At 39.3% G+C, this 20,216-nt stretch overlaps 1 protein-coding gene across 3 annotated transcripts in view; it reads right to left on the reverse strand.

Annotated features, from left to right (window-relative positions):
* CERS6 (ceramide synthase 6) overlaps nt 1-20,216 on the reverse strand; it is a 328,740-nt gene that overhangs the window by 52,066 nt on the left and 256,458 nt on the right. For all 3 annotated transcript variants that reach the window (XM_032636504.1, XM_032636505.1, XM_032636506.1), the window contains exon 7: nt 2,997-3,125. In XM_032636504.1, coding sequence (XP_032492395.1) covers nt 2,997-3,125 — 129 coding nt within the window. The remainder of the gene's footprint in view (nt 1-2,996; nt 3,126-20,216) is intronic.

Consider the following 20,216-nt stretch of genomic DNA (forward strand, 5'->3'; position numbering starts at 1 on the left):
TCATATTTATAAATTACCCGTAAGTCGAGTGAAATGTGATATTAACCATAAGTAGAACTACTGTCAGAGATTTAATAAAATATTCAGCAACCTGAAAAATTCAATTATATGGTTGATTTCAGGAAAACAGAAAAATATGAAATTCTTGCATTACAGATGATATTAGCAAGCCAAAGACGCCAAAACAGGAATTTGGCATAAGAGGTCAAAATAGAAAGTGCTACATAATCCTTTAAACTTTTAATGAGTCCCAAACACTAAGGTCACGAACTTTATAGAGAATATTGAGCCTTCCTGCATTTTTTTCCCCCTTTCTACTTAGAATTATAGGTTTTCCTTAAACAGGTATAAGGAGTGCTCTGGGGAGACAGTTTCTTGGCTTACCCTCACAAATTTAGAAATGAATGTGTCAAGATCACATTATTTCAGCGAATCCACTTGGGTATAATTTTCAAATTTACATTAATGGGTCATTTTCTAGATGAAAGTCACTAATGTTCAGAATGTCTGTGAGAATTACACTAATAATTTATGGTAGTGATTGAAGTGACCACTTTTTATATTATAAATTAGTCGAAGGAAGAAATACATCCCTTTCTCTACCATCTACTTTAAAAAAAAATTTTATTTATTTATTTGGCTGCACCGGGTCTTAGTTATGGCACTTGGGATCTGCCTGTGGGATCTTTAGTTGTGGCATGCGGGATCTAATTCCCTGCCCAGAGACTGAACTCGCGCCCCCTGCATTGGAAGCGTGGAGCCTTAACCGCTGGACCACCAGGGAAGTCCCTGCCATCTGCTTTTTATAGATGATTCTAAGTAAGAACAGGTGACACTGAAAACATAATTGTCCTTGTTTACTGCTTTTTACATTTTCACATATAATTCACAGTACCCACACACAGGGTTATAAATTGAAGAGGTCTTTTAAATTCATAACATTATTTTCTACTTCTTGTAAAGTTAAATTAGCTGAGTCAAACTTGAAAGGATTGTTGACAGTATCCACAGAAGCTATAATTTAATAGCTTTAAGTAAAATACAAAGCTACCAGAGAAATATATTCCTAAGGGGAAATATCTATTAATTGAGTGGAAGCCAGGATTATGAACTTTTAATTTCATGCATACTTTGGATGTGACACCACAACTTATACTAAGAAAGAAAAAAAGCATCTTCTGCCTCCTTCTGGCTACGTAAACCATGTAGCTTTCTTTTACATTCATTCACCAGTATTCAATAAAAAAAGCATTAAACATCCATTTTTCAGAAATGTCTAAGCCATAGATTCCACTTTGAAGAGTCAACATATCTCATTATTTGGATATACTCAAGCATTATTTTATGATGTCAAAGAGAATCCAAATGATGAAGAACATTTGCTTTTAAGCCACATGACTGGGATTTCTGGATTATTTTTCTTTTCTAGATAAAAGTGGTGGATGACGATTCAACCCACATTTTCTGAATTATGGTTCTGCCAAGCATTATGCCATCCATTTCCCCAGACACTAGAGTTGGCAGATTATACAGGATTGACTTCAAAACTGTATATTGCTATATAAATTTCTACCTCCAAGCATACTTAGGATTTAACCACATGGTAACTGATTTTCAGGAAATTGCCTTTATACTAGTTTTATTTCTCCTTTAAAACAATGTGCTGAGGGCCTCCCTGGTGGCGCAGTGTTTGGGAGTCCACCTGCTGATGCAGGGGACACGGGTTCGTGCCCCGGTCGGGGAAGATCCCACGTGCCGTGGAGAAGCTAGGCCTGTGAGCCATGGCCGCTGAGCCTGCGTGTCCGGAGCCTGTGCTCCGCAACGTGAGAGGCCACAACAGTGAGAGGCCCGCGTACCGCAAAAAAGAAAGAAAAAAAAATGTGCTGAATAGAATCTAGCTTGAATCACTTAAAAACCATAGCGCCAAACTATCATCTGACATATCCAACCCATTAGGACTACTTTTCTGTTTCATAACCTTATAGGGACCAGAGTCTTTAATGAAGTGCTGTATACACTTCAAACCTTGACTAATTGCCTTTATAGCAGATTCAATTTTATGGCCTGGAATTTCTGCTTATATTGGAATAACAAATAATTACTTGAGGGCACCTCTATTCTACATTCACAGTGATAGCACATGCTTCAAAGGGGCAGAACCGTGGGCCAACAGGAATAAAAAATAAGCATACAGATTCTAAGACCCATTTCTACATGGAATTTGTACTCTGGTAAGTTCATTTTTGACCAGTTATATAAATTTCTTAGGACTAAAATGAAAAAACTATAGTTATATAACCTTATTGAGTATGTCTCTTCATGGAGGCCATGATTAAGAGTAAATACCGCATCAAAATTTTACTTGGGATTTTATCTTTTGAAATATGCTAAAGCATTTTTCTTTTTCTTTTTTTTTGCTACTTTAGTAATTTTAAGTGATAATGGTTTAGAAACTTAAAGTGCAACCAATATTTCCTCAGATATTCTTAATGCTTACATGCATAGAAAACATAGTTTTTACATAAAATTTGTAATTCATATATACTTTCACTATAAAAATACTAGGATAATATGTATATTGGTAATAAAAACTATGACTACTCATTAATTTCATCAGGATGTACTATTACTAACTAAACAGAGCTATATACACTTCCCAGATAAATCAGTGTGAAACCTGTAACACTAGAAACAAAACCTATTCAAATAGTAATTTTCCTATTGTAAAACACTCGTTTCTTAAGTGTGGAAGGGTTAAGGTTTTCATTATTCTATTAATAAAGAATGCTAACTTGGTGAATGTTTTTTGCACACCACTTTATATACTAAAGTCTCACTTTCACCAATTTAACCTACAAAGAAACACTCTGCAGTTTCAAAGCAGTCATGTACTAACTTCTCCCAGCACCATCTATCAGACCCTAGAAAGACTGATGATCTGGGGGATTTCCTGAATTCCAAATTTTGTATTCTTGTAGATGAAAGAAAAGTTTTACCTCTAGAAGAGCGTCGGCTGAATCATGGAGACAGAGGACTAGGGTCCCTACTCGGGCCATGTTGTTGACATATGAAAAGGTAATCAAAAAAATAGATACAAGATGATGCAGGAACATAACGCCAAAGTCCTGGGAAGGAGAAGACACAGGCATGTTAGTTAGGACTTCGCAGCAAGGCAGCTTTTCCATTCATCTATTCAACCATTCATCCAATAATTTTAAGGCTCTCTATGGGTCCAGCACTGGGAACACTAATGTGAGTAAGAGATAGTTCTACACTTTTGAGAGTTTACTGAGTCCTGGGAGAGAAACACAGGACACCAGTGACTGTGAAAAATGTGATCCACACCAGGACTAAGGGCAAATCATAAAGGGTGTTCTGTACTAAGCCAACGAATTTGAAGTTATGGGAGGAACTGCCATAGGATTTGGTGAATATTGCCTGCCATATCAGTAAACAAAGGATGTTGCAGCCATCAAGCCATCACATTACAGCCTCCCCTAGAGTGAGCCCTGAGGAAACTCAGGATGGAAACAGGATGCCCCCCCATCTAGCAGTCAGCTGCTGCAGCCACCCCTGACAGTGCACCCTGAGGAGACTCAGGATGAGAAAGCAGAGGATACTGGCCCCGGATAGCTGAGGTGCATATCGAAGAAATGATTCCAGGGAGCCCAGACTCTTGCATCTTCCCATACATAGAAAAGAGCTAAATTCCTTAACTTGAGGTATCTGGCTTTCTTTCATCAACAGTAATCTTTTGTTGTTCCGACTACCTGGTGTTTGTTGCAAAAAATCCTATATATTCTGGCTCCCCCTTTGTCTCTTCGGAGCAATCTCTCAGAGTGATTGGAGATGCTCTGTCCCCAGCTTAAGGACTCAGTTTTGTCCATCATTTATTTGACGATGTGAGAATTATGTTTTATTATATAATTCTCAACTTTTAGGTTGTGCATTTTTTTTTTTTCAGTCGACAGGTTTTAAGCAAGGAAAGGTATTACTTGGATTTGTACTTTAGGAAAATCTTTTGGGTAGCAGTGCAGGTCCAACTAGACCACTTCTCTGACTATGAGTGGCTGGAGATTTGGCATCCTTCTCCTGGAATATGCCCAATGAGATGTTAAAATAAGAATCATAATATGTTGGCATTTCTGATGGGTCCTACACAAACAAGCTCTCAATTTTAACCATTATCCATCTACAGTCATTAGAAAAAAATAACTGGCAAAAGTAATGGTAAGCTGGCCATCCTCATTTGGTCAACTTCAAGGGAGCTGCTTCTTGGCCCATGTGAAAAGATCATCTTTCTCTGGTACTGATTTATCTTCTGGCCACCTGGTTTATTGTAACATGGAATTTCTGTTGCTTAGAAATGGTGTCTCTCTTACTGATATTTTTACTCTTACTTAATCTGAATTTTTCCCAGAGTAAACTTCAACTTCTCTGGGGCTTAAATGCCAGGACTAGCCCTAATGATGATCTACTTGAAACCATGGAGAAAGAGGACTACTCTCTTATGGGCCATTCATGTAGAGATAAATTAGCCGAAATGAGATGCATATTTTGCAACTGAGAAAGAGAGAAAAAGAGAGCAAGTGTGTGCACACATACATATTCTGTTGATGTCAAGCAGTTTGGGGTCTGAAAGGTCAACTATGATGACTTTTAAAGGGCTTTAAAACATTTAAACAATATTTTTTGTTTAGATCCTGAAAGTGACTAATGATAATCTGTAAGTAAAGAAATACTGCTCCCACTAGGTCATTTTTCCATTTATTTCATTGTATAGCTCCCATATTGAAAAAATTTCCAATTACTTGATTTTAATTTATATAACTTAAACCTATAAAGCTAGGGATTTTTCTACTGTTTAAATTCCTGTACTACAGAACTCTTTAAGAATATCATTTTATATTTTATAAAATCAAGCTTTAAATGACAATGATGAAATAAAGTTAAATAGATATATTTAAAAAAACACACACAATGTTTAAATGGTTCTGTATACACTTTGGTGAACGTGTCCAGAGGTTACTTACTTTTCTGCCTTGGAAAGTGCCAGACATTTATTGATAACCATATTGACTTATTACTAGGATAAACAACGTATTAGTTTCTTAAATAAGGTCGAATAATTTTAAAAATGATGTACAACTATTTCTCTTATTTTCAATTAACCTAGTCTCCGTATTGCCATGATGGTGAATACCACTGTTGGCAGAATCATCTGTCTTGCATTAATTCATTCTAATGGCCACAGTAGAACTACAGTACCAAGTTGTGCAAACTCCTGCCGCCTGTTGACCTACTACTATACTCCTTCCTCCAGACCCACATTTGCATCTAGTTCTCAGCTCACTGGCAGAGAGAAATGAAGACCATGCTCTGAGTTTATTTAATCAGTGATTACGGACAGACCCAACTTACCAGTTTTACCTACTTCTCTTGATTTTCTCTGATGCTTTTGCAGTCTCTAGGATTTTCCTAAAGCATTAGAGTTGAACAATACCAAAATGCCTAAGGCATATGAGAAAAATTGCTTTGATAACGTTTCCCACGGGAAGATGAAGTCTCTTCACTACAGGCTGTTATCGGAAATGTATCACCTGGCGTACAGTGATCTACCAGACAATAGCGACTTCAAAACAATGGATCAATTAAAGTGGAGCTAACCTATCCACTGACATTTTATACTGTTTCATAAACATAATTAAATAAAAACACAGAGTGCTAATTCAACAGTTCACTGAGTTTATATTCGCCCATGCTGAATTCACAGATTTTAAAGTCTAACTAGCTGAGTACCTAACCAGAACAATACTTTCCACATTTCTCATTGTTCAGCCCTAAATGATTGCTCTTGATTCACTGAAAGAGAAGAGGTTTTCTCGATTTAATTTTAAAATGAATAAACATAAATTGATTAAAACACGTATGGAGGATTAGGGCCATTTTATAATTAAGTTTCCTAACATGTATCTGATATATATGTCAATAAATAAAACAATGCCCTTGGCAATATAGCAAGGCTGTCCTAAAAACAAAAGCCTTATTTTTCAGACAAAGTTTGCTTTGTGAAGATGATTTTTGCATATAAATCCCCTGGTCCTAGAAAACATTTATGACTGAGGGGCTCAAAGCTATGCTCATTGAAGAAGACCAATTTTCATTATACTGTCATATCTGTATGAACATGAAAAGCATGAATAATGGATTTTGTCTTTTACACTTCTGCTTCAGAAAGCATTATACACAATGAAATACCTTTAATAAAATCCCTGCAATTATTATTTTTTGTTACTCTCATTCCCTCACCCTGACACATTTTTTTGAATAGGCAGTGAATCTGGTCCAAGTAACAGTTTTTAAATGAATTGTCAATTTAGACTTTACCAGTGCATGATGGGAAATGCCCATCCTCATGTTTGTTACTGCTGAAAGTGACTGGGTACAGGCAAGTTGCAGGAAACTCAGCATTTTAGGCTGAGAATATTTTCTTCCATTTTCAGTAGCACCAGTTAGGTAGAGATTGTGATTTCTTGTTGGCCCTCATATTGAAGATGGATCCCGAAGTCCTTAGACAAAATTGACGACTCGCCTGGCTACCTGCATCAGTGGTCCCCAACCTCCTGTCATTCTGCCATATTGTTTCTGGATACGTTCATAGCTCTAGTCAAGGGGTCCTTCTACATTCCCTTCCTGATATTTACCCTGACCCCAGCCCTCATTCCAGTGGCTTCTCCTACGTTAATTATCAGAGACAAGGGAAAAAAATAGATATGGACTTGAATCAAGCACGATTAGAATAAGCCTAAAATGAAAAGATTCAAGGAAAAGCCTTTCATTTTAATACCAGAAGTTGGTAAGAAAACGCTGTTTTTTCCTTATTATATTTCTGAATGACATTTAGAGAACCCAGAACAGAGTCTCAGTCTGTTCTGTGTAGCTTTCACATCAGAAACTTGTAGGTGCAAGTAAACCTGTAGCTACTTGGGCTCCATCCCCGACTCTTAGAATGAGAATCAGCATCCTTTTTTTTTTTTTTTTTTTTTTTTTATGTCAGAAGTTTTATTGAGCTTCCTATGACATCCTGTTTTCTATAATTCTTTATCGGGCTTACTCCAATATTTGTTCTTCATAATTCCTTTATCAGGCTTACTCCAATATTTGTTCTTCATAATTCCTTTATCAGTACCTCCTACAGTTGCCCCTAACAGTGTATCTAGTACATATGATTAGTCCCATCCTTTAACATTCCTCAGTAAGGTTAGGTAAGTTTACTTTTCTCACAATTATTCCCCCTTTTGATAAAACATGATATCAGAGTTTTGATATAATTTGCATTACAGGGCTGATTTCTCTTTGGGATGTTCTTTTTTTTTTTTTTTAAACATCTTTATTGGGGTATATTTGCTTTACAATGGTGTGTTAGTTTCTGCTTTATAACAAAGTGAATCAGTTATACATATACATATGTTCCCATATGTCTTCCCTCTTGCGTCTCCCTCCCTAGAATCGGCATCCTTAACTCAGTTCTCCAGGGGAGTTCTCTGCACAATAAAAGATCGGCATCAAAGGGCCAGAGAGGTCACCCTCTCATTAAGACATAAGTCTGATGTTCTATATGATGCAACTCCATTTGCAACGGTCAGGCTGAAAGAGGCTTTGAAATAATACTCTGTTTTCAGGAAGCACCAGAAATTCACCTTGATATACATATTTTTGTGAGAGCAAAATTAACTCTATTCCCATTTTTAAACAACTCACTACAAATAAGAAACTTGTTCTCTAAATTCTCATTTGCTAGACAAAGTATTAACAATTTTATGCAGTTTCTTTTGGGAATAATCTTTGTAACAAATAAAGAAAAGCACTGGTGAACCTTCTCAAAAAGGAGTAAGAAGACCAAGGTTTTAAGTGATGGCTGATTTAGATGCTCACGTATGGTGAAAAATATGACATATCACTATGCAAGACAAAGAAAAGACTCTTCTTTCTTGGATGCAAGTGACATGTGCCAGCTTTCCCAAATTTAATAAATATCATAAATAAATATCATTAATAAACTTACTCTAACTCATGAAGAGAAATCAGGTAATACCAGGTCAACCATTTAACAGATTTTCAAACTCTCTATGAAACAGAGGGATAGAAACATAATTTGAAACTGATTTCATTTTATGGCAACTATAGCAGTAATAGAAATCTCTCATTTCTGTGTGTTTTGTTTTTTTAAAACAACAGTTTTCTTATTTGAGTCTTCAAGGTACAAAGAAATTAGCAGGACTTTTAACAGAGTAACATGCTCTTTTTTCTAGAGATCAATAACACTCTCCCTATTTCTTCCCTGGCGATTGTGCAACCTGGGGGTAAAACTCAGAATGTTGGGGAGCAATGTGGCTGTGCAGGAAGTGTACTTCAAGCCTGTAACTTGGAAACGTGCAGGGGAGAGTGTCCACTCAGGTTCCCCCTCCACTCACGGAGATGGGGAGAACTTCAGATAAAACTTACGTGTGACAAGAATAATCGTAGTTAAATACTTTTCCCATTGAGGGAATATGAAAATATAATAGATTTTCAACCTTTGGCTATGGATAGCTAAAGTCCTGACTAAGAGTATGAACATATATATATTCCTCTTAAAAAGCAAAGAAACAAACGACTACAAAACTGTCCAGGTTGTAAAGACAATGACTGCAATGAAAGTATACTCAGAGTGATTTATAAAAATCAGTTGATTCTGATTTGCCCCATATTAGGCAACTTGAAAATTATACCTTTCTCTTACCAGCACATGACGCAAGGAGTTCATATAATGTATGTAAATGTAAATGTCAACCTTTGGGTATCTGGAATCTCCCACATTTACTTGGTTATTATATTTTTAGCTGGCCTTGAGTTTTGGCTCACTCTAAAGAGAACCAGTTAAATGTGCCATTTAAAGAAAGGTATTTCAAATAACAAGTTCTTCAAAAATTGTAACTAAAGTTTGCTCTCATTCTCATGTATAGCCTATGCACTCTGGTGTAAATATTTATGGGAAAATCTGGAAATGGATGAAAAATTGTGATTTATTTGGGAAATGTTTAATTATAAAGTAGAGGAGTCCTGGCAGGAATGATTCAATTATCTCATCTCTAAAAGCAGTCCATGAATAAAACCTCATTCACACAAAATCTAAAGTCAAATTTATTTTTATACTTTTTTTCCCCAATAGACTAGATTTTTCACCTTTGGGCCTAAATATATACAGATTTAGGTCCTTGAGGGAGATACCTGTCTCCTACAAATATAATTCTAAAAATAGTAAATGCTAAGAAATTAATTGGTTAAAGACTTTAAACTTGCTACTGTTACTATCAAAATGTTTTAAATATATATACTGATAGGCTTCCCTGGTGGCGCAGTGGTTGAGAGTCCGCCTGCCGATGCAGGGGACACGGGTTCGTGCCCAGGTCCGGGAAGACCCCACATGCCGCGGAGCGGCTAGGCCCGTAAGCCATGGCCGCTGAGCCTGCGCGTCCGGAGCCTGTGCTCCGCAACGGGAGAGGCCACAACAGTGAGAGGCCCGCGTACGACAAAAAAAAAAATTAAAATAAATAAATAAATATATATATATATATATATATATATATATATATATATATATATATACTGATGTGATGTGAATATCTCTACTAGCCATTCTCAAAGCTGACATCCTCACTGTTCACCAAATATGTGCGTACAGGTGACTCAACTTTAGAGCAGAGAAAGACACACTATGGCCCCCAGGCCAAATCTGGCCCTCATTTGTTTTTGTAAATAATGTTTTATTAGAACACAGCCACATCCATTTGTTTAATTATTGTTTATGGCAGTGTTCTTGCTACAGTGGCAGAGTTAAGTGGTTGCAACAGAGACTATACAGCCTCCAAGTTTAAAATATTTACTAGCAGGCCCTTTACAGAAAAGTTTGACGAGCCCTGCCTTAGAGCCACATCAAAAGGCATAAAATGGGAAACTCAGCCATGTAATTTGAGATGTGGCAATTGCATAGGCTCAAGGCTTCCTTCATCACATTTTCTTTAGATACAGAATATGTACGAGGTTTAATTTTCATAGCTATTCAGAAGTAACCCATTAAGTATTACTTTCAAAATTCAGATAAATCATTTAAAAAAAAGAGTTTTGGCAGGTATCTCCATCAAAATTCTCATGATACACTATAACTACAACTTCAAGATCATTTTAAAATCGAGGAGCTTCTTCAGAAAAAGCTTGAGCTTTTGTAAAAACAAGAGCTGCCTGTCCGGATGCAATATATTACTCTCTCTACTGCTACATGTGCCATTACTTCAGAGCTTCTGGGAACATACATAAATGAAATAAAGAACTTCTGTGTAGGCAGTGTTTACCCAATCTTTCTCCTGTGTAACACTTGTGGCACATTTTAAGATCAAGAAGTCATATAATCTCATCTACTATGAATTATTTAGCTGATATTTAATCTTTAATTGATTTTATTACTGTGGAAAAAGATGCAATAAAATTTTATTTGCACAATAGAACACAGTAAGACAGTGCCCCCAATACCCTCGCACTGTGCCTGGCCAGAGCTCGGAACTTAATTTGCAACTCCCTGGAGTCCTCCTCCCTGCTTTCCTTTCCTCTTCCCATTGAAAGTACACTTTCCAAATGCACTCTGCTTTCAAATGATGTAGCTATTTTCCTTAATTATACACACGTCTTTTTTCTCATTGAATCTCTGTAGAGAGATGTTCTCCATAACTACAAGTCTTGCCAAATTACAAGCTCCAGGAGTTGCAGGCCTTTATATACATCATCTGGGCTTATATATATCATCTGGACTCTGTTTAAACTACTCTTGGGGCTTCCCTGGTGGTACAGTGGTTAAGAATCCACGTGCCAGGACTTCCCTGGTGGCGCAGTGGTTGAGAGTCCGCCTGCTGATGCATGGGACACAGGTTCGTGCCCCAGTCCGGGAGGATCCCACATGCCGCAGAGCGGCTGGGCCCGTGAGCCATGGTCGATGAGCCTGCGCGTCCGGAGCCTGTGCTCTGCAACAGGAGAGGCCACAACAGTGGCCCGTGTACCGCAAAAAAAAAAAAAAAAAGAATCCGTGTGCCAATGCAGGGGACACGGTTTCGAGCCCTGGTCCGGAAAGATCCCACATGCCGGGGAGCAACTAAGCTCATGCTCCATAACTACTGAGCCTGTGCTCTAGAGCCCGCGAGCCACAACTACTGAGCCTGCACGCCTAGAGCCTGTGCTCCGCAACAAGAGAAGCCACTGCAACGAGAAGCCCGCGCAACGCAACAAAGAGTAGCCCCCGCTCGCTGAAACTAGAGAAAGCCTGCGCGCAGCAACGAAGACCCAACGCAGACAAAAATAAATAAATATTTAAAATAAATAAATAACTACTCTTGGCCCAGCCACACTACTTTGTACAGCTTTTAATGCCAGAAGGGTCACTTCTGAGACATTTAAAATATACTCAACATAACAGTCTTAAGTGATACGCAGGTTAAAAAACTTTATTCTTTTTTTTCAGGAGGAAAAAGGCAAGGGCAACACTTACTATCAAGTAAAACCATTCAGGTTGAAAACGTCCGGAATGATCAGTAGGGGGCAGACTGTGTTCAACTAAAATCAGAACTATCCCAGGACAGAAAAGCCATCATCCTCATATCTACTGTAACGCCCTTGGGGTCCCAAATGACAATACGCCATCAAGGTCTCAACTTGGTGCTTTAGATGGAAGATGGAAGAAGTCTCCTTTAGGTCAGCCAGGTTGGGATTATGTTGTAAGTTGTCAGGAGGGGTGACAGGAAACTCTTATTATTGTCATCCGTCTTCGCTTCTCCTAATCCCTCTTCCTTCAGCAGCCTGAGCTCCCCACCTCCCTTCACAGACAGAACTCTACATGCAGAATTCACTTGCCAACTTTCTTGCCCCCATGCAGGCCTCTGGCCCTTCAGGGTTTTTTTGTCTTTGTTTCTGTTTTCCTGGATGGAATTCTTGTGTATTCTCTTCTTTTCTCCAAGCCCCACTCCAACTTGATTACCTGATGAACTTCTATCTACCCTGAGATTTGCCTACTAATTCAAAGATTCTGACTTCTGAGATTTATTCTCAACAACCTCCACATAAGGTAAGTACTCTTCGAACACCATTTATAAACAAACTGAGGCACAGAAAACTGAGGCACAGAAAAATCTTTTCACAGTTACACAGTAAGGACAGGCCACAGGCAGGTCTGCATCCAGTTCTGTGTGACTCCAGAGCTCAGGCTCTGATCACAGTGGGCTGCTTCTCAGAAACAAGCACAGAAGAAAAGACAACAATAAGGAATGGGGCAGTGAAAGAGGACACCTTTTTCTTTCTTTTCACATCTTTATTGGAGTATAATTGCTTTACAATGGTGTGTTAGTTTCTGCTTTATAACCAAGTCAATAAGCTATAAATATACACATGTCCCCCTATCTTCTCCCTCTTGCATCTCCCTCCCACCCTCCCTATCCCATCCCACTAGGTGGACACAAAGCACTGAGCTGATCTCCCTGTGCTATGTGGTTGCTTCCCACTAGCTATCTATTTTACATTTGGTAGTGTATATATGTCCATGCCACTCTCTCGCTTTCTGACCTACTTCACTCTGAATGACAGACTCTAGGTCCATCCACCTCACTACAAAGAACTCAATTTCGTTCCTTTTTATGGCTGAGTAATATTCTATTATATATATGTGCCACATCTTCTTTATCCATTCATCTGTCAGTGGATACTTAGGTTGCTTCCATGTCTTGGCTATTGTAAACAGAGCTGCAATGAACATTTTGCTACATGACTCTTTTTGAATTATGGTTTTCTCAGGGTATAGGCCCAGTAGTGGGATTGCTGGGTCATATGGTAGCTCTATTTTTAGTTTTTTAAGGAAGCTCCATACTGTTCTCCATAGTGGCTGTATCAATTTACATTCCCACCAACAGTGCAAGAGGGTTCCCTTTTCTCCACACCCTCTCCAGAATTTACTGTTTGTAGATATTTTGATGATAGCCATTCTGACCAGTGCGAGATGATATCTCATTGTAGTTTTGATTTGCATTTCTCTAATGATTAATGAAGTTGAGCATCCTTTCATGTGCTTGTTGGCAATCTGTATATCTTTTCTGGAGAAATGTCTATTTAGGTCTTTTGCCTATTTTTGGATTGGGTTGTTTCTTTTTTTGCATATTGAGCTGCATGAGCTGCTTGTAAACTTTGGAGATTAATCCTTTGCCAGTTGCTTCGTTTGCAAATATTTTCTCCCACTCTGAGGGTTGTCTTTTGGTCTTGTTTAATGGTTTCCTTTGCTGTGCAAAAACTTTTAAGTTTCTTTAGGCCCCATTTATTATTCTTTTTATTTCCATTTCTCTAGGAGGTGGGTCAAAAAGGATCTTGCTGTGATTTATGTCATGGAGTGTTCTGCCTGTGTTTTCCTCTAAGAGATTTATAGTGTCTGGCCTTACATTTAGGTCTTTAATCCATTTTGAGTTTATTTTTGTGTATGGTGTTAGGGAGTGTTCTAATTTCATTCTTTTACATGTAGCGTCCAGTTTTCCCAGCACCACTTATTGAAGAGGCTGTCTTTTCCCCACTGTATATTCTTGCCTCCTTTATCAAAGATAAGGTGACCATATGTGTGTGGGTTTACTGCTGGGCTTTCTATCCTGTTCCATGGATCTATATTTCTGTTTTTGTGCCAGTATCATACTGTCTTAATTACTGTAGCTTTGTAGTAAAGTCTGAAGTCCAGGAGCCTGATTCCTCCAGCTCCGTTTTTCTTTCTCAAGATTGCTTTGGCTGAATTTGGGGTCTTTTGTGTTTCCATACAAATTGTGAAATTTTTTGTTCTAGTTCTGTGAAAAATGCCAGTGGTAATTTGATAGGGATTGCACTTAATCTGCAGGTTGCTTTGGGCAGTAGAGTCATTTTCACAATGTTGATTCTTCCAATCCAAAAACATGGTATATCTCTCCATCTGTTTGTATCATCTTTAATTTCTTTCATCAGTGTATTATAGTTTTCTGTATACAGGTCTTTTGTCTCCTTAGGTAGGTTTATTCCTAGGTATTTTATCCTTTTTGTTGCAATGGTAAATGGGAGTGCTTCCTTAATTTCTCTTTCAGATTTTTCATCATTAGTGTATAGGAATGCAAGAGATTTCTGTGCATTAATTTTGTATCCTGCTACTTTACGAAATTCATTGATTAGCTCTAGTAGTTTTCTGGTAACATGTTTAGGATTCTATATGTATTCTATCATGTCATCTGCAAACAGTGACAGTTTTACTTCTTCTTTTCTGATTTGAATTCCATTTATTTCTTTTTCTTCTCTGATTGCCATGGCTAAATCTTCCAAAACTATGTTGAATAATAGTGATGAGAGTGGGCAACCTTGTCTTGTTCCTCATCTTAGTGGAAATGGTTTCAGTTTTTCACTATTGAGAAAGATACTGGCTGTGGGTTTGTCATATATGGCCTTTATTATGTTGAGATGAGTTTCCTCTATGCCTACTTTCTGGAGTTTATATCATAAATGGGTGGTGAATTTTGTCAAAAGGTTTTTCTGCATCTATTGATCATATGGTTTTTATCCTTCAAATTGTTAATATGGTATACCACATTGATTGATTTGCACATATTGAAGAATCCCTGCATTCCTGGGAAAAACTCCACTTGATCATGGTGTATGATCCTTTTAATGTGCTGTTGGATTGTTTGCTAGTATTTTGTTGAGGATTTTTGCATCTATGTTCATCAGTGATAGTGGTCTGTAGTTTTCTTTTTTTGTGACATCTTTGTCTGGTTTTGGTACCAGGGTGATGGTGGCCTCGTAGAATGAGTTTGGGAGTGTTCCTCCCTCTGCTATATTTTGGAAGACTTTGAGAAGGATACGGGTTAGCTCTTCTCTAAATGTTTGATAAAGTTCATCTGTGAAACCATCTGGTTCTGGGCTTTTGTTTGTTGGAAGATTTTGAATCACAGTTTCAATTTCAGTGCTTGTGATTGGTCTGTCTATGTTTTCTATTTCTTCCTGGTTCAGTCTCGGAAGGTTGTGCTTTTCTAAGAATTTGTCCATTTCTTCCAGGTTGTCCATTTTATTGGCATACAGTTGCTTGTAGTAATCTCTCATGATCCTTTGTATTTCTGCAGTGTCAGTTGTTACTTTTCCTTTTTCATTTCTAATTCTGTTGATTTGAGTCTTTTCCCTTTTTTTCTTGATGAGTCTGGCTAATGGTTTATCAATTTTGTTTATCTTCTCAGAGAATCAGTTTTTAGTTTACTGACTTTGCTATTGTTTCCTTCATTTCGTTTTCATTTATTTCTGATCTGATCTTTATGATTTCTTTCCTTCTGATAACTGTGGGGTTTTTTTGTTCTTCTTTCTCTAATTGGTTTAGGTGTAAGGTTAGGTTGTTTATTTGAGATGTTTCTTGTTTCTTGAGGTAGGATTGTATTGCTATAAACTTCCCTTAGAACTGCTTTTGCTGCATACCACAGGCTTTGGGTCGTCGTGTTTTCATTGTCATTTGTTTCTAGGTATTTTGTGATTCCCTCTTTGATTTCTTCAGTGATCTCTTGGTTATTTAGTAGTGTATTCTTTAGCCTCCATGTGTTTGTATTCTTTACAGTCTTTTTCCTGTAATTGATATCTAGTCTTATAGCGTTGTGGTCAGAAAAGATACTTGATATGATTTCAACTTCGTTAAATTTACCAAGGCTTGATTTGTGACCCAAGAGATGATCTATCCTGGAGACTGTTCCATGAGCACTTGAGAAGAAAGTGCAATCTGCTGTTTTTGGATGGAATATCCCATAAATATCGATTAAGTCCATCTTGTTTAATGTATCATTTAAAGCTTGTGTTTCCTTATTTACTTTCATATTGGATGATTTGTCCATTGGTGAAAGTAGGGTGTTAAAGTCCGCTACTATGATTCTGTTACTGTCCATTTCCCTTATTATAGCTATTAGTGTTTGCCTTATGTATTGAGGTGCTCCTATGTTGGGTGCACAGATATTTACAATTGTTATATCTTCTTCTTGGATTGATCCCTTGATCATTATGTAGTGTCCTTCTTTGTCTCTTGTAATAGTCCTTATTTTAAAGCCTGTTTTGTCTGATGTGAGAATTGTTATTCCAACTTTCTTTTGATTTCCAATTGCATGGAATATCTTTTTCCATCCCCTTACTTTCAGTCTGTATGTGTCTCTAGGTCTGAAGTGGGTCTCTTGTAGACAGCATATATACGGGTCTTGTTTTTGTATCCATTCAGCCAGTCTATGTCTTTTGGTGGGAGCATTTAATCCATTTACATTTAAGGTAATTATCGATATGTATGTGCCTATTACCATTTTCTTAATTGTTCTGGGGTTGTTATTGTAGGTCTTCTCCTTCTCTTGTGTTTCCTGACTAGAGAAGTTCCTTTAGCATTTGTTTTAAAGCTGGTTTGGTGGTGCTGAATTCTCTTAGCTTTTGTTTGTCTGCAAAGGTTTTTATTCCTCCGTCAAATCTGAGTGAGATCCTTGCTGGATAGAGTAATCTTGGTTGTAGATTTTCCCTTTCATCACTATAAATATGTCCTTCCACTCCCTTCTGGCTTGCAGAGTTTCTGCTGAAAGATCAGCTGTCAACCTTATGGGGATTCCCTTGTATGGTATTTGTTGTTTTTCCCTTGCTGCTTTTAATATTTTTTCTTTGTATTTAATTTTTGATAATTTGATTAATATGTGTCTTGGCATGTTTCTCCTTGGATTTATCCTGTATGGGACTCTCTGCGCTTCCTGGATGTGACTGACTATCTCCTTTTCCATATTAGGGAAGTTTTCAACTATAATCTCTTCAAATATTTTCTCAGTCCCTTTCCTTTTCTCTTCTTCTTCTGGGACCCCTATAATTTGAATGTTGGTGCGTTTAACGTTGTCCCAGAGGTCTCTGAGACTCTCTTCAATTGTTTTCATTCTCTTTTCTTTATTCTAATCTGCGGCAGTTATTTCCACTATTTTATCTTCCAGGTCACTTATCCATGCTTCTCCCTCAGTTATTCTGTTACTGATTCCTTCTAGAGAATTTTTAATTTCATTTATTGTGTTGTTCATCATTGTTTGTTTGCTCTTTAGTCCTTCTAGATCCTTGTTAAATGTTTCATGTATTTTCGCCATTCTATTTCCAAGTTTTCGGATCATCTTTACTATCATTACTCTGAATTCTTTTTCAGGTAGACTGCCTATTTCCTCTTCATTTGTTTGGTCTGGTGGGTTTTTAACTTCCTACTTCATCTGCTGTGTGTTTCTCTGTCTTCTCATTTTGCTTAACTTACTGCATTTGGGGTCTCCTTTTCGCAGGCTGCAGGTTCATAGTCCCGTTGTTTTTGGTGTCTGCCCCCAGTGGGTAAGGTTGGTTCAGTGGGTTGTGTAGGCTTCCTGGTGGAGGGGATTGGTGCCTGTGTTCTGGTGGATGAGGCTGGATGTTGTCTTTCTGGTGGCAGGACCATATGCAATGATGTGTTTTGGGGTGTCTGTAAACTTATTATGATTTTAGGCAGCCTCTCTGCTAATGGGTGGGGTTGTGTTCCTGTCTTGCTAGTTGTTTGGCATGGTGTGTCCAGCACTGAAGCTTGCTGGTCATTGAGTGGAGCTGGTTCTTTGTGTTGAGATGGAGATCTCTTGGAGAGCTCTTGCTGATTGATATTACAAGGGGCTGGGAGGTCTCTGGTGGACCAATGTCCTGAACTTGGCTCTCCCACCTCAGAGGCTCAGGCCTGACACCCGGCCAGAACACCAAGACCCTGGCAGCCCCATGGCTCAGAAGAAAAGGGAGAAAAGAAAAAAAAATTAAAGAAAGAAAAAAATAATAAAATTTTAAAAATTATTAAAATAATTTAATAAAAGAGAGCAACCAAGCCAATGAACAAAGCCACCAATGATAACAAGCACTAAAAACTATACTAAAAAAAAAAAGACAGACAGAACCCTAAGAAAAATGGTAAAAGCAAACTTATACAGACAAAATCACACAAAAGCATATACATACACATAAAAAGGAAAAAGAAAAAATATATATATATATTTTAAAAAAGGAAGAGAGCAACCAAATCAATAAACAAATGTACCAGTGAAAATAAACTCTAAATACTAAACTAAGATAAACATAAAACTACAAACAAATTAGATGCAGAAAGCAAACCCCAAGTCTACAGTTGCTCCCGAAGTCCACCTCCTCAATTTTGGGATGATTCGTTGTCTATTCATGTATTCCACAGATGCAGGGTACATCAAGTTGATTGTGGAGATTTAATCTGCTGCTCCTGAGGCTGCTGGGAGAGATTTCTCTTTCTCTTCTTTGTTCTCACAGCTCCTGGGGTTCAGCTTTGGATTTGGCCCCGCCTCTGCGTGTAGGTTGCCCGAGGGCATCTGTTCTTCACTCAGACAGGACGGGGTTAAAGGAGCTGCTGATTAGGTGGCTCTGGCTCACTCAGGCCGCGGGGAGGGAGGGGTACGGAATGTGGGGTGAGCCTGCGGCGGCAGAGGCCGGCGTGACATTGCAACAGCCTGAGGCGCGCTGTGTGTTCTCCCGGGATCCGTGTCCGTGGATCTCGGGACCCTGGCAGTGGCGGGCTGCACAGGCTCCCGGGTGGGGAGATGTGGACAGTGACCTGTGCTTGCACACAGACTTCTTGGTGGCAGCAGCAGCAGCCTTAGCGTCTCATGCCCATCTCTGGTGTCCACGCTGATAGCCGCGGCTCACACCCATCTCTGGAGCTCGTTTAGGCGGTGCTCTGAATCCCCTCTCCTCGCACACCCTGAAACAATGGTCTCTTAGGCAGGTCCAGACTTTTTCCCGGACTCTCTCCCGGCTAGCTGTGGTGCACTAGCCCCCTTCAGGCTGTGTTCACGCAACCAACCCCAGTCCTCTCTCTGGGATCTGACCTCTGAAGCCCGAGCCTCAGCTCCCAGCCCTGCCCGCCCCGGCGGGTGAGCAGACAAGCCTCTCAGGCTGGTGAGTGCTGGTCGGCACCGATCCTCTGTGCGGGAATCTCTCCGCTTTGCTCTCTGCACCCCTGTTTCTGTGCTCTCCTCCGTGGCTCCGATCCTTCCCCCCCACCCCCCATCTCCGCCAGTGAAGGGGCTTCCTAGTGTGTGGAAACCTTTCCTCCTTCACAGCTCCCTCCCAGAGGTGCAGGTCCCATCCCTATTCTTTTGTCTCTGTTTATTCTTTTCTCTTTTGCCCTACCCAGGTACGTGGGGAGTTTCTTGCCTTTTGGGAGGTCTGAGGTCTTCTGCCAGCGTTCAGTAGGTGTTCTGTAGGAGTTGTTCCACATGTAGATGTATTTTTGATGTATTTGTGGGGAGGAAGGTGATCTCCACATCTTACTCCTCCACCATCTTGAAGGTCCTCTCCCAAAGACACTTTTGAAAACACATGTAAGTGAGAGACTACCAAATAGAACAAGGTCACTTCTAGAAGACAGGAAGAAAAGGGGGATCAAGAGCAAAGGTGAGGATTAGCCATGAGTAGAAGAGCTTCCTCCTCTTGGGAGGCCAAAGAGAACGATATGAGATGGGTCTGTTTATATTTAAGGGGATAGAAATGGAGGAAATTCACCAAGTCAAGGAGTTAGAGCCATAACAAGCCAAAGTAGGTGTTTTCCCAAGACTCCTAGGATGACTTATGGGAAACCCCCCAAAGGAAGCAGAATGACTAAATCTCCCAATGAAAGTGATACCTTCCAAGCATCGGTGGCACCTCCTGAGAGAGGGTGGGATCCCTGAGGCCCCAGACTTAAGGACCCAGAGCCCTGGACCAGCAGCATTGTGTGGGCCTGGGAGTAGGTCTCTCTGTAATGTGGTGATGATGTGGCCCCTTGCACCACGCTGGAAGAAGAGGTTCCTGCTGTCACCCTTCATGCCCTGGAGAGCAGTGTGTGCCACTGCACTGCCCCAGGGCTGTCCAGGGGCTGGTCATCTAACTGTGAGATCTAAAGACACTTAAGAGCCTCTCGCCTGGCCAGGCACCTGGGAGTATGATTGCTGGAATAAGCTACTAGTTGAGGCAGCCTTTGAATAAAATCTCATAAAATTGCCCCATACAATATTTTTTCTTTTCCAGACAATGCTGTTCCATTGTTGGCCCACCAGCCTGCACACAGCCCTAGGTTGCAATGCTTTGATCACAAA

This window comes from Phocoena sinus, chromosome 7 (genome assembly GCF_008692025.1).
Source record: "Phocoena sinus isolate mPhoSin1 chromosome 7, mPhoSin1.pri, whole genome shotgun sequence".
NCBI lineage: Eukaryota > Metazoa > Chordata > Mammalia > Artiodactyla > Phocoenidae > Phocoena > Phocoena sinus.